General features: G+C 52.7%; 6 protein-coding genes across 6 annotated transcripts; 2 read left to right on the top strand and 4 right to left on the bottom strand.

Annotated features, from left to right (window-relative positions):
* Nucleotides 1–2,763: 2,763 nt before the first annotated feature.
* CORC01_05346 (3-hydroxy-3-methylglutaryl-coenzyme A reductase) lies at nucleotides 2,764–3,159 on the bottom strand (the record flags this gene model as incomplete). Its single annotated transcript, XM_022616989.1, has 2 exons — nucleotides 2,764–3,038; nucleotides 3,120–3,159. The coding sequence occupies 2 exons, from the start codon at nucleotides 3,157–3,159 to the stop codon at nucleotides 2,764–2,766; spliced, it is 315 nt and encodes a 104-aa protein (XP_022476454.1).
* On the top strand, nucleotides 2,860–3,371 carry CORC01_05345 (uncharacterized protein; the record flags this gene model as incomplete). Its single annotated transcript, XM_022616988.1, has 2 exons — nucleotides 2,860–3,100; nucleotides 3,202–3,371. 2 exons carry the CDS (start codon nucleotides 2,860–2,862, stop codon nucleotides 3,369–3,371), a joined length of 411 nt encoding a protein of 136 aa, XP_022476453.1.
* A 43-nt stretch (nucleotides 3,372–3,414) lies between these two features.
* On the bottom strand, nucleotides 3,415–3,969 carry CORC01_05344 (3-hydroxy-3-methylglutaryl-coenzyme A reductase; the record flags this gene model as incomplete). The annotated part of the gene is made up of 1 exon (XM_022616987.1): nucleotides 3,415–3,969. The coding sequence occupies one exon, from the start codon at nucleotides 3,967–3,969 to the stop codon at nucleotides 3,415–3,417; it is 555 nt and encodes a 184-aa protein (XP_022476452.1).
* A 1,844-nt stretch (nucleotides 3,970–5,813) lies between these two features.
* CORC01_05343 (WD repeat domain-containing protein) lies at nucleotides 5,814–7,111 on the bottom strand (the record flags this gene model as incomplete). The annotated part of the gene is made up of 5 exons (XM_022616986.1): nucleotides 5,814–5,983; nucleotides 6,039–6,664; nucleotides 6,718–6,813; nucleotides 6,869–6,908; nucleotides 6,967–7,111. The coding sequence occupies 5 exons, from the start codon at nucleotides 7,109–7,111 to the stop codon at nucleotides 5,814–5,816; spliced, it is 1,077 nt and encodes a 358-aa protein (XP_022476451.1).
* Nucleotides 7,112–8,227: 1,116 nt separating this feature from the next.
* CORC01_05342 (uncharacterized protein) lies at nucleotides 8,228–10,650 on the top strand (the record flags this gene model as incomplete). The annotated part of the gene is made up of 3 exons (XM_022616985.1): nucleotides 8,228–8,275; nucleotides 8,338–9,427; nucleotides 9,482–10,650. The coding sequence occupies 3 exons, from the start codon at nucleotides 8,228–8,230 to the stop codon at nucleotides 10,648–10,650; spliced, it is 2,307 nt and encodes a 768-aa protein (XP_022476450.1).
* Nucleotides 10,651–11,328: 678 nt separating this feature from the next.
* On the bottom strand, nucleotides 11,329–12,241 carry CORC01_05341 (uncharacterized protein; the record flags this gene model as incomplete). The annotated part of the gene is made up of 3 exons (XM_022616984.1): nucleotides 11,329–11,556; nucleotides 11,686–12,014; nucleotides 12,103–12,241. The coding sequence occupies 3 exons, from the start codon at nucleotides 12,239–12,241 to the stop codon at nucleotides 11,329–11,331; spliced, it is 696 nt and encodes a 231-aa protein (XP_022476449.1).
* Nucleotides 12,242–13,397: the final 1,156 nt, after the last annotated feature.

Below are 13,397 nucleotides of genomic sequence, written 5' to 3'. Positions count from 1 at the left end.
CCTTGGCGGTATTATTTCAACCCCTCTATATTTAATTTGTTTTTTTGGTTAGAATAGAGACTTATTATTGTTTTAGCTAGATATTATTATCGAAATTTTAAGTAAAAGTTATTTATTAAGTCGTTTTCCTTTTCTCTTTATAAAAATAAAACCTTGAGCTTAATGAAAAACTTCAAGTTATTAGTTACAGCTATCAATTAAATATAAAGTATATTTATTATTATTATTTCATCCTTTTAAACTTATTTAATTACTTTATTATTCTTATTGATTATAATTAGGAAAAAATAAAACTGTACTAAGTAAAAAAACAAAAATTATTCTAAATAAAAAGTTTTGAAATACTTAGTAATAGCTTTCTATTTACTATATTAATTTTGATATAATTATCGGATTGAATGCTTAATTCGACCTCGAGTCAGTGCAAGCGCAGGGGCCATCTGAGGGCCTCTATATTAGCTTCTAACTAACGATCGAACCTCCGTTTAGAACCTCTCTTTTCCACTTCACGCAGAGATTAATGTGTAAGGTAGTCATTAACCCTCCGTCACCACGGTTCGATCGAACAAATCACCCTGTAATACGTAAACCAATAGTAATATTTAAAGCAAAATATAAAAAGAAAAACCTCAGCAGTACAAATAATAATGATATTTAATGCTATTTTTAAAACCGTCTTAACTATTCGTATTAATTCATTGACGTTATATAAGATATAATTAGTAATCAAGAGCTATATTTTTTAAAGAACCTAAAGGCGGCCCTACTCACGTAGCCATCTTCCGGCATATCGGTAATAGAAGTTGAGTGACAGACGATTCCCGCGTACACTTTAACGGGCTGTACGTCTTCGAATATCTATCTGGAGAGTACGAAGAGTCACAACGGTCAAAATACATGCGGCGTTGACGGGGACCTCCGAGCGAGCGAGCGATTCTGCCGCCCAGCTCGATCCTCTTACGCATGTCCTGTCCTGGGCGTGGCCGAATCTCTGCACCGGTGTCGGTCTGTTGCGGGAGATCGAGCTGGTGATTGGACTTTCGCAGAAGAATGGCGTCGGGGCCAGGGTTGCCGGCTTGGGGTCTGTGACGCACCACCGAGGATCGATACGGAACAAGCCATAGCCATAGCCATAGTAGCATCTCCAACCCGCCCAGCCCCTGTATTTATGCCGACTTGCGGTATGCGGCTCAGCTGGTGGCGGTGCTTTGGGATGGGGATGAGCCGGGAGCCACCCGCTTCGGCTTCGGCTCGGCCCGCCCCGGGTACTACTCCCTGTCCCCGCATGTATCGCCAATGCGATGGCTTCATATCGAGGTTGATCGAGTAAAGAGACCTCTATAAGCTTGGTTCGTTTCTCCGACCTCTGACAGAATATTAGTCAAACACGTAGTTAGATCCCAAGCTCATCCTCATATTATAAAGACAAAAATAAAAGTCTCCCTAATGTTGCGCCATAACATAGACGGATCTAGAGACAAAACTCGGAACGTTCATTACCTTAAGCCAGATTCCGGGCGCTTAATTAATAGCCGAGGACTAGTTAGGGGGAAATATCTCTACGTGTAAGGTAAAAGAGACGGCCAAAAGAAGGCGACTAATACTAATAGATGTTTATGTGGCTCAACAGGTCAGAAAGCTAAATACAGTGGTAAAGCTACTAAAGTAACTCTTAGGCGTAGTGAAAGGATACTACATTGAGATGTCTCTTCTAAGAGATATCTCAAGAAATTCGTAGAGAAATCTCTATGAAATACTGCAGACGTTCTTCGGGAAATATCAAGGAAATCTCCGGGAAATCATTGTGATTTCTCTACCCATCTTACCGGAGAAATAGGAGAGGAAATCCCTGGGAAATTTCCAGGAAGAAGCGTGACAATTGACGCCCCGAAAAGAGGATTACGTCTACAACATCTCCTCACTTGCACGTACCTTTTTTACACGAGATCTGCCGGAAGCACTTGCTTTAGTTGTCATTGTCCCGCATAAAATCAAAACATAATATGTCAACCCTTATGGAGAAATCACCAAGATAATCCCCCGTTTCCGAAAAGAAACCACTATAAAGTGATTGCACGCGGTGACTTTTGAATGGAGGATGACTTGGGCTACGACGAATAGGGAATGCATTTTCACTTCCCTGTAACTATATTAGCTATATTCAGTCGATCCTGGCGCTGGGATTTGCATTCTTATTGCCATCCAGCGTACAATGTCGGCCGACAAGTAATGTGTTGAGCTGGGTCGTCTTTTTGAGCGTGCCTTGTACGAGAATCTCCATGTGAATGAGACCATAGGTAGTTGAGAGATTGCCCGTGGCAAGTGGAATTGCGATCTCGTTTTACTGCTTGTTTCGGGGCGGTTCTCAAAAGTCTTCGCATTCGATATTGATGATTAGGGGCCTCATAAGCTTTTACGTCTATTCACTGCGTTGGCCATCTGCGATAAGGCCATATTAGAAGTCGAAATTACTCGAGATGAGTAATTGAAACTGGCTCGTGCGAGACACCACATGAATACCTAAGCATGGAAATGGATCGTCTCCAGCTATTTACGAACAAGACTGGGTTTTCGTAGCCTGCATACCGAAGTTACCGGTACTATGTCAGCCAAACCACGTCAATGAGATTTCCCGGAGAGGCCATCACAACACCTAACAGTGTGTCTACGTCGACCATTACCCATCCTTCATCTACTTACGTGTACCTTACTCGACAACAACAAAATCATATGAAGGCTCATACAGAGCATTAACAGCCCGAATTATGACGCACAGGCTTTAACGCCCGCCCAAAAGTTAGGTATTTCTCTCGAACTTGGGGCTGGGGCACTGGTTCTCGTGGGCGCCGCAGAGCAATTATGCTGCTTAGGCGCCCTGACGAGATGGCCAGCCGCCAGGGCGCTGCAAAGACACAACTCGCCCGCCAGCGTGGCAGCGGCGACGATACGCGCCAGGAGACGGGCATTCGCACCCGGCTGTGTGTGGTGCGGGCCACGGACGCCGAGAAGGTCGAGGACGCCGCCCCGGGGATCCAAGACTACAATCGACGGGAAACAGGCACTCTCGAGACTTATCAAGTTTGGAGGGCACGGGGATCATGTGAGATTTTAGTTCATATCTGTACCACCTCCGAGGGTGCCCACTTCAATGGCCGGCATCGAAACCAGTGTTTCGCCGACTCTGTTTTGATGTCAGTATAGCCGATGATGACATCGCAGCAGGCGTCAGACACCTGAGACCAGCTATAGTCTTCGGACGGAAATTTCGATCGCTCGAGCACATGGGTGAGGTTTGCTGCAATCCCTGTCTAAATGGCCTGACGGATTTCGACTGCGCGCCGGAAGTCCAAGTCGAGATTCCTTCCCAGTGACTGGCCCGGATTCATCCCTTCAAGTGACGACGCCGCGACCTCGTTATCGCTGAGCTCGTGTGTGCGACATGAATTCTTCGTCTGTTTTCATAGGAGCAGGAATGTTCATAGACATACTGTCGGTGCTGTTCCTTTTGACTGTCGTCGGCTCGTCGTCATCGAGGAGGTCCTCGCTGTCTGCCACGGGACCTTCCTTGATGCCCCATCTTGCGGTGTTGAAGACGAAGATATGGGATGCGACACTGCGGGAAAGGGCGCTTATGATCCACTTGCGAAGGACGGAATCCTCGAGGCTGCTGAGCAGACTTCCAGCCACATTCCTACCAGCAGCTTGAAGACCGATGGCCTGTATATCAGCGTCAGACTGGCCGGAGAGAGTCTGATGATACGAATACGCAAGCTCGTACTTGACAGGCGCCAGAACATTGACGGCCAATCCTTGTCCGTGTACCTTCGCCGCGGTCAATAGGAAGCCTAGCTCATTGGGGGCAACCTTGAGAGGATCAGAAGATGCTTGTGTGATGACGCTGCCTCCCAGGCGACGAGACGACAATGGAAAGCTGGTCAACAGAAAGGTTGTGCCCTGAAAGAAGGCCATGAAAGCCAATTGGGCAAGGTTTACCAGAACGCAACATCCGGCTGTGAGGGCTTTGAGATTGGGAATGTTGCAGACACCGCTGATATGTCGTCCAAAGATGGTACAGGTTCCGTAGTCGCTGCTGCGCGCAACACTCTCCTCGACTCAGTAACTGATATCATCATCCTCTGGGGCACTACAGATGTCAATGTGGCGCTGAATGCGGTTCATTTCCAGCTTAAGGCAGAGAATCGTAGCGTAGAATAGAAAAAGGAGTATGCAGTCAAATCACAGTATCCACGGTTCGAGGAAAGAAAACTTCCGGAAACGGCGCCGGCAGTCAGCATCGAGATTTCCAAAGCATAGCCGCAGACAATCTAGAACCCCGTCCCTATGGGAGTCTCGATGGCATACTGCGCCAGGTTGGAAGGCCCTCTGGACTATTTATGCCCAATCGCGTGTGACAGAACGGACTACGTGAGCAGAATATTCTTCTCAAAGCCGATGAGAACGACGAGAAATGAAAAGCCTTCGGAGAGGAGACGTATGGTTATCGGAGTGTGAAACTGATTGGCAAGTAGTGACAACGGTGCCGAAGAGAAAGTCGAAGACGGGAGAATTCAAAACGCTGGCGGCTAGTGAGAACCTGGAACCCAGGCCCCACATGGAAGGAAACAGGGACGCGAACGTGAGGCTCATTCGGTATATGGAAACCCCAGCTTTTCTTCGAGACCGGCCTCGAAGCGGCAATCGTCAGTTTCAACGCCAAAGGGGGTCTTCCAGGTTGGGTTCATGATGAATAAAGTGCTCGTCGTCAAGCCAAGACGCTCTGATCCCGCCAATGACCAAGGTACCTAATTTCAAAACACTGAGAGGCCCTTCTGACTTGGATTTCGACGATTCACCTCGCCGCAGCGCCCTTGATCACAACTACATTCTTACGTTTCCAAAGTCCTTGGCCAGTGCTCAGGGTTGGCGCAGTCGCCGGCGCAAGCGAGATAGACTGATGATCTTGAAGACAGTAAGGCTCGTTCACAACAATAACTTGGTTGACGGACTCGTAGTTAACAAACAGAGCCAGCCTTTTGTTGACGGGAACAGCAGGTTTGACCAGGAGTGTCAAGCGTAGATCTTAGACATGGCTTATGGCTGAGCTTCAGCTGGGCGCATTATAGAATGTGATGAAGAGCAAAGTCGCCCATATTCTCAAAACAACAAACGCCTTTTGAAACTCCTAGCAGATATGACAAAGGTGATGAGCGCACCAAACGAACTCACATCGATGTCAGAGAGGCAGTGTCCAGAATGCACCAAGACAAAACTGGGCTGTCATTGAAGTCTGCGGATTCTTGGTCTGCTTCCGTGCGTAATCATACTTGTTAACTGAGAGTGTTCTCACCCGACTTCATCGAAGGCTCATGAAAATTTAGCTTTACCAACTTTATTGTGATATCGACCGCCATTGATGGCAAACATCTAGCCTAACCCCCAAATGATTCGGCCGCTCTGGGCAACCCCAACACCATCTACAGTTTACCCGCAGGCGATAACTCTGCGAGCAAAGCATGGCCAGCAGCCAAGTCAATAGAGCCAGCATTTCAGAGGTTTTTTTTTCACTCTGTTCTGTACTGGCGACGATCCCTGTTGCCGGGTCTGCAGGCGGCTACTCCGGCCTCGAGGTTGCCAGTCGCCGTGGCGAAGAAGAGGTCCATCAGGTGGTGGGCAATCGCTGGTGTCTCGGTGACTGAGTTGTTGCTGAGGTGTGAGACTCCGTCCATGAATGAACCGGACGAGACTCTGCTGCTTGTGGGAGTGGCCGCGTCGCTTCCTTCGCTGCGAGACACTATGCTGGACGACGTGCTTCTCTAATCCACGTTGCGATCAGCATTAGGAGCACCGCCTCGCCAGAGACCGTAGAATCCGTCGCAGTTCTTCCACATCTTGATCGTGCCGTCCTCAGAGCCAGTTCCGTAGAGCTTGCCGTCGGGGGAGAAGGCAATGGACCAGATGGGGCCGTGATGTCCTTTGAGCGTTTCTGGTAGCATGTCAGTGGTTGGTTGTTATGTCTCCAAAATTCGATATAAACTCACCGATCTCGCCAGCGTCATCCCAGCGGCAGACGCGTGCCCAAGTGCCCGGCTCTTCTCCCATGATAATCTTGCGGCCCTTGAGGTCCAGGCCGACACTGGCAACGCCATGCTTTAATCCCAAGCGCTTAAGCTCGTCCATGGCCTGCGGGCCTCCCCAAAAATACACCCACTTGCCAGCGGCCACGGCCAGGACTGGCAGACCGCCACCGATATCGCCGGGAGAGGTATACTCGGGCGCCAGGGATACGAGCTCGCAGGACTTGATCTCGCCGTCGAGAACCTCTTGGCGAATTACGTTGCGGGTGGGCAGGTCGAACCACCTGAGGGTGTTGTCGGACGCAGTGACGATCGTGTTAGGATCCTTGGTCCAGGCAATGAACTTGATGGAACCAGTGTGGGTGCCTTCGCCAATCTCAAAGCCAGCCGAGGCAGGCACGGTGATGGGGGTACCGGCGGGCGAGTTGGGGTCGGGGGCAAAATCGCTGAGGTCGAAAACGCGGAGCTTCTTCTCCATGCCTCCTGTCGCAATGAGCTCGGAGTTGTCAGGCGGATAGGCGACGGCGCGGACGATGTGGTTGTGCTGAAGGGTATAGAGGACCTCGCCGCTGTGGGTGTCCCAGACCTTGCTGCTGATTGTCAGTGGCCGATTCGGACATGTGTAACGTGTGACAGAACTCACGCGGTGAAGTCGGCAGAAGCGGTGGCAGCATTGGAGGCATCAGGACTCAATCTGGCCTGCCAGACAGCACCCTTGTGGCCGATGAAGGTTCCGATCCTGTAAAGAAGCTTGTCAGTCGTGCGCGGCCAAAAGTCTGGGAGGCACAGCCTACCAATCGCCAGTAATGCCATCGCGAAGCATCGGGTTTCCATCTGCAACAGGGTCAGCAAGGCCCTGGTCGCAGCGCGGGATCATCTGTAGCGGGCTCACCCTTGCAAGCCGAGATCATGTAGTATTGCTCTCCCTTCTCAAGGCCAGAGAAGCAGACGTGGGGAACAGGTCGAGAGTGACCGTGGCAGGTCAGAGGGACATATTGACGCGAGGTCTCGGCGGCGGGAGGAGCAGCGGCGGCCATGTTGTCGTCGTCGATACTAGGGTTTCGAGGAAAGGGGGTGTTTGTTTGCGCTCGTGAGGGTCGCAATCGCAACGTGTGCGCAGTGGAGGGGTATCAAGTAGTCGGCAACTTTGATGCTTCGTTTGCCGACTGTGAAGTTGAACGAGATGGAAAAAGTCAAGGAGAGTCAGTCAAGTACAGCCGTTACGTCGTAAATGTTCGTGAAGGATTCGATGTATCGTGAGAGAGCTCCGGGGAGGGTAGCAGCAACAGCTCCAGACAGTAGAGCAAAGGCACAGCAAGGGAAAAAAAAAAAAGGAGAATGGGGAAAGCTGCGGCAGGATGCGAGAAGCAATGGGAGAGCGGCGCAGATGAAATAATAGTGGGGGGCTCCCCGAGTCGGAGCAAGGCCGATTTGCGCCTGGATGCGATGCAGTGGGCGAGGCAGGAGCAGGTGGGAGTTGTGAGGTGTGCGACGTGCCTGCCAGGGAAGGGAAAACGGGAAAAGGAGGTGCACCTTGGCTTTTGCTGTTCTGGAAGGAGTCAAGGAGATTCGATGGACCCCTGAAACCAGGCCGGTCCTGCCACGAGCAGACAGAAGTGACCCCGCGCTGCTCCGTGCAGGTCGCGGATTCTGTTCCTGAGGGGAGCATGCTGAGGTAAGCGTTCCTAATAGAGTGGGGCTGGAAAGGAAAGGGGTGGGGGGGTGGTCCTGGAGCACGAAGGGCTGAAGATTGGTCGAAATGAGCTAGCACCACGTGCTTTGTTTGAAGCCCCGCATGTGTGGCTGGTGTCTTCCACCCAGCAGGCTAGCTTCTTCGGGAGGGAAGTCAATGGAAGCGTTAAGCAAGACGGCCCGGCAGGGATGCAGCTGATTGCCCCGGGGACCACCTGCCTGCAATTGACTTGACTCTCCCCGCCGGATGCTGGCCCTCCACCCCCCTTGTGGCGCAGTGGAGCTTCAGCGTTCCCGCTCCCGTCGTCATCGCCCAGCTACCTACCGCTCAGCACCACCCCCAGAACACCCAAACAACACCGGCCATTTCCACCGGATCCCAAACCGAGGCGTGAGTGAGCTGTCTGCTACACCCAGATCTTTTTGATACTTTTCCCAATTTCCACATCAAACTGCCAGCAATGGCAGACTTCAAGCTATCCGCCCAGCTGTCTGGCCACGACTCAGACGTGAGTACACGAAGCTTCATCGTCCATCAGCATTCCTAGCTAATGCGTCTTGTAATGTTCAGGTCAAGGCGGTGTTCTTCCCCTCTCCCCAAACCCTTCTATCTGCCTCGCGAGATGGCAGTGTACGAGTCTGGCGCCAAACATCTGGTCCCCCTCCCACTTTCGAAGCTTCAATCTCAAGTCAAACGTCCGAATTCGTCAACGCCGTCACGTACCTCCGACCCTCCGAAACATACCCGGATGGACTGATTGCCTCTGGTGGCAAGGACACCATCGTCGAAGTCAAGCAACCCCAAGCTGCCCCCAGCGACAATGCCGAGAGACTTTTGATTGGGCACTCCCAGAACGTCTGCACTCTCGATGTGTCTCCCAAGGGATCCTACATCGTGTCGGGCGGTTGGGATGCCCAGGCCATTGTCTGGAACATTAGCACCTGGGAGCCTGAGATCCGTCTCAGCGGCCACGACAAGAGTGTGTGGGCTGTGCTTGCTCTCGACGAGGACACAGTAGTCACAGGCTGCGCCGACACGAGCATTCGTATTTATAACCTACGCTCCGCTATCGCCGGTGACGCTGAACCGCAGTCAATTATCCACACGCCCGAGGTTATCCGCGCTCTCGCCAAGGTTCCCAAGGGCCACCCTAGTGGAGCTGATATCGCAAGTGCCAGCAACGATGGCATCATCCGGTTGTGGAAGTTGAACGGTCAGCAAGTTGGGGAGCTCCTTGGCCACGAGAACTTCATTTACGCACTGACAAGTCTCCCCTCGGGCGAATTAGTCAGCTCTGGAGAGGATCGCACCGTACGGATATGGAAGGGCAACGAGTGCGTTCAGACCATCACACATCCGGCCATCTCGGTCTGGGCGGTGGCCGCGAACCAGGAGTCTGGCGACATCGTAACGGGAGCCAGCGACGGTGTTGCGCGTGTATTCACTCGCAGTTCTGAGCGGGCAGCCAGCCCAGAGGCCATCTCCGCATTTGAGGAGTCGGTAAAGGTTTCAGCTATTCCTCAACAGCAACTGCCAGATATCAACAAGGAGAAGCTCCCTGGTCCCGAGTTCCTCCAGTCTAGGTCGGGTACCAAGGAAGGTCAGGTGCAGATGATTAACGAGGGAAATGGCCTGATCACTGCCCACCAATGGTCTCAAAGTGAGTCTGCTCTGCATGAAGCAGTGTGTGCTGTGTATGGCTAACTGTGTCCAGGTCAACAGCAATGGATCAATATTGGCACTGTAGTTGACTCCGCTGGAAGCAGCGGAAAGAAGACGGAGTACAATGGCAAGTCTTACGACTACGTTTTCGATGTTGACATTGAGGACGGCAAGCCGCCGTTGAAGCTGCCTTACAACCTGTCGCAAAATCCATACGACGCAGCAACAAAGTTCCTCAATGACAACGAGCTTCCTCTTAGCTACTTGGACAACGTGGCTGGTTTCATCACCCAAAACACCCAAGGCGCCACTCTGGGCCAGTCAGCACCATCAGGGGGTGCCGATCCCTATGGCACGGAGTCGAGATACCGCCCTGGCGAGTCTGAATCCGCAGCGCCGAAGCTGCTGCCGCATACCGAGTACCTCTTCATCACAGCTGGCAAATATGATGCCATGGTGAACAAAATTCTAACAATCAACGCGAACATGATTTCGTCCGGTCGCAAGGACGCCGCCCTGAACCCCAACGAGCAAAGCATACTCAAGGCTGTCAAGGAAGCCATTGAATCTTCGAAGCCCGTCAGCCAAGAAGGCATCGATCTCGCAGTCAAGATTGTGACACACTGGCCCTACGCCGAGCGACTCGCTGGCCTGGATCTGCTACGATGTGTTGCTCCGGCACCTCTTGCTGCTGACCTTGCAGCCCCAGGTGCATCCTTTCTCAAGATTGCTGCAACCAGCGCTCTCGAGGCAACAGACGGTGCCACGCCGAACGAGAATTCTGCCATGATGGCACTCCGTGCATTCGCCAACATCTTCAGCTCGCCCAAGGGCCGAACACTAGCGGCAAAGGAGGCTCCTCTGGCCGCGAGTGTTCTCGAGCGAGTGCTCGGTATTTCTGGCGGTGCACCAATCGGACCTTCCAATCGCAATGTCCTAGTTGCTGCGACCACCACCCTGATCAACTATGCCGTGCTCGCCTCTAAGGAGAAGTCTACACAAGAGTCGAAACGTTTCATCCAGGCCCTCGGAAAGATTCTCTCTACGCAATCCGACGCGGAGGTTGTCTACCGGGCGCTTGTCGCGTTGGGAACGTACACTTCTACCAACAAGGCCGAGGTGAAGTCTCTGGGTGGCGAGGGCTGGATCAAGGGGGCCATTGACAGGGTATCGGAACCACGCGTGAAGCATGTGGGACAGGAGGCCCTCCAGCAGTTGTAAACGGCGCCTGATATGATGGAATTTGCGCTGGTTAATGAAGCATGAGTTATGGAGTTTCCGGAATCTTGGGTGACGGCCATGTGATGGTCACTGGAGTGCGCGCTTGCTGAAGCTGCGGCAAAACGGTAGCGGGGAAGAAGGTTCGAAAGCCGTGAGAGTCTCGGGCGTCGCGGCTTATTTCAACCACAGAGTAGCTGGCCATCTTGGGTGGCGATTCATAGAGAAATAGACGTTGCAGTGATTCGCTTTAAATTGGTGCAATATGGTAATTTGGTACTGCGACAGTCATGACTAGAGAGCGGTCACCTGGCTACGACACTACAAAATATCTTCACGCAATAAGAACCATAGTCAGTTAATGTTATACTTTTGAGAGTGTATGATTGCATCTCATGGTACCTCAAGTTAACACTATAGGTGGTTACTTGACTTGAGAAAGAACATAATCAAAGAGAAACAAAACACCACCATCATCGGCCATGGCTATTTGAAGCCATCCCTCCTTCCCCAGAACGCCGTCTTTAATGCCACCCCCAAAAATATACAAAATGTCCCAAGGTATAATCCCCCCATTCATCCGTCTTTCATCCGTCTGACACCATCAACGCACCATCTCTCAAGACAGCGCACTCCCATCTGGCAAGCTACTCACTCCGTAGCCGTGTCTCTTGTTGACACCTACAGCACGATCCAGAGCCCGCCGAGCATAAGCGGAAGTAAACCAGCGACAGACCAGGCCGTCGTCCTTGCGCCGGCAGACGTGCCTTGCACGTATCCCGCGCCCGATTCCTGGGTCGTGATGGTGTAGACGTCACCGAAGCCAATGTCGGTGGAGTTGAAGCAGTTTGTCTCGTTGATCTTGGCAATCTTGGGGTCACCTGGCTCGGCGAATATAATGTCGACGCACTGTCATTGCGGTATTAGTAACCGATTCTATTATTTGGACGCAGAATCGAAACCCGGCGAGTGTGAAAGGCAGCATATATGCATAGCATGGCATGCCTATTCGAAAGAAGAAAAAGAGAAAGGACGTACAGAGAAGAGAGCGGCGCCGTGCACAGCAAGCTCGACAATCTGGATGGTGGCGTGGTCGCCCGCCTTGACGGTGATGTTGACAGGGAGCGGCACTTGAGGAAGACAGACGGTGCCTGGGTAGGGGTTCTTGCTGGGGCCGAGGATCTGGAAGACGGGGACCATGGGGAAGGACATGTTGAGGGGACCGCCGTCGGGGGCGTCGCTGCCGAAGCCCATGTTGACGTACATGTTGGCCAGGGCGTGGCCCTGGAACCAGCCTGGCTGGAAGGCGACGGCGCCGCCTGTCGTGGGCCAGTAGGTGCGGTTTTGGGTTGTGCGCATCCCGCCGCCTGGATATTCGTGTTAGTGGGCTGCGTTGTTGACTTGGGGGATGGCGAGGGCGGAGTAAGAGGGAGAAGCCGAGGAGTGAGGACTTACATGGGTAGTTCCATTGCATGCCGTAGGGAAAGGTCTCGTTGGTGATGAGGTTGTTGCCGCGCCAGCCTGGGTAGGAGATGACAATGTGAGCGGATGCCGTCGCCGCGAGGACGAGGGCTGATAGTGTTGAAAAGAGCATCTTGACGAATGTGTGTGTATGCGTGTAGCTGTCGGCGGTTGTGTGTGTTTCCGACGGCGAGCCTCCTCTTCTTCACTCGGAGTCCGTGAGCTGGGGGTTTTTAATTCTCGTTCCACAGCCTTTTTTTTTTTCTTCTGGTTGTCTGTCTGACTGAGTTACTGCCGACCCCGCTTGATATCTATCGAGGTGGTGGATAGTCGGTTGGGTCGTGTGCTCCGAATTCGCCTTTGGGGCAAGCCTTGGAACTGATGATTGAGAGACAAAATAGATTGTCGAAACTCGAGCACAAGGAAACGCGCAGTTTTGTTCTTGAATAAAGTTTCCAAGAGATTAAAGAATATTCACTTGGCAGTAGTAGCTGATCTGAGCAAGAAAGGAGAGAGAGGGGAGGGCGTAAATGGAGGCGGCAGGCCGGGTGTTATTTGGGATGGGCCCGCGTGGTGGTAAGGTAGCTGGCCCGGCCGAACGATCCAGCCGCCGGGCCATGGAGCCCACTTCTGCCGTGCCATTGCACTTGCACCTTGCAGCCGTCCAATCGAGGTTAGAGATTTCCCCTTCTTCCTAGGCCTGGAGGTGAGCCGGGGTGGCACTGGTGGGTGGTGGTGGGCAGGCCTGTTGGTCGACTTGGTGCACGGAGTACGCGTGGAGGTGTGAATGCGAATGGGCACACACACCGGGAAATGGAGAGAGAGAGAGACTGGGAGAATGACAAGATGGGATTTGATTGTTCAACGACAGGCGCCCGCCAGTGAGGAGCTGCGGGCAGTGTGCCTTCATCTGCAGGACGATGGACGATGGTTCCCGTTCCCCTGCTGCCCGGGCTAGCGACGCAACCAATGGCGGACGGGAGCGCCAGGCGAGTCGCTGCGGGAGTGGCAGGGAATGATTCTGCCGGGGGTGGTTGTTTGGGGGGCACGAGGCCAATGGGATGGCATATCACCTCGGTGGCAGAGGCCATCTCGACGATGAGTGGTGGGAGGCGGGAGGCGACGAGCAGGGATGCGGCGGCGTGTAAGCGCCGGCTTTGCGTTGGCTGCAGGATGCAACATGCCACCGCTGCCACCTCAAATCCCCGTCCTCTCGGAGCTGTTTGCTAGCCCTTTAGCCCCTCTCCAACGAGATTGAGCATGGCAGTCCAACGAGACGGCGATCCAAC

This window comes from Colletotrichum orchidophilum (genome assembly GCF_001831195.1).
Source record: "Colletotrichum orchidophilum strain IMI 309357 chromosome Unknown Scaffold_37.1, whole genome shotgun sequence".
NCBI classification, from domain to species: Eukaryota; Fungi; Ascomycota; class Sordariomycetes; order Glomerellales; family Glomerellaceae; genus Colletotrichum; species Colletotrichum orchidophilum.
The sequence above is the reverse complement of the archived record's forward strand: the minus strand, read 5'-3'. Positions and strand labels throughout refer to the sequence as shown.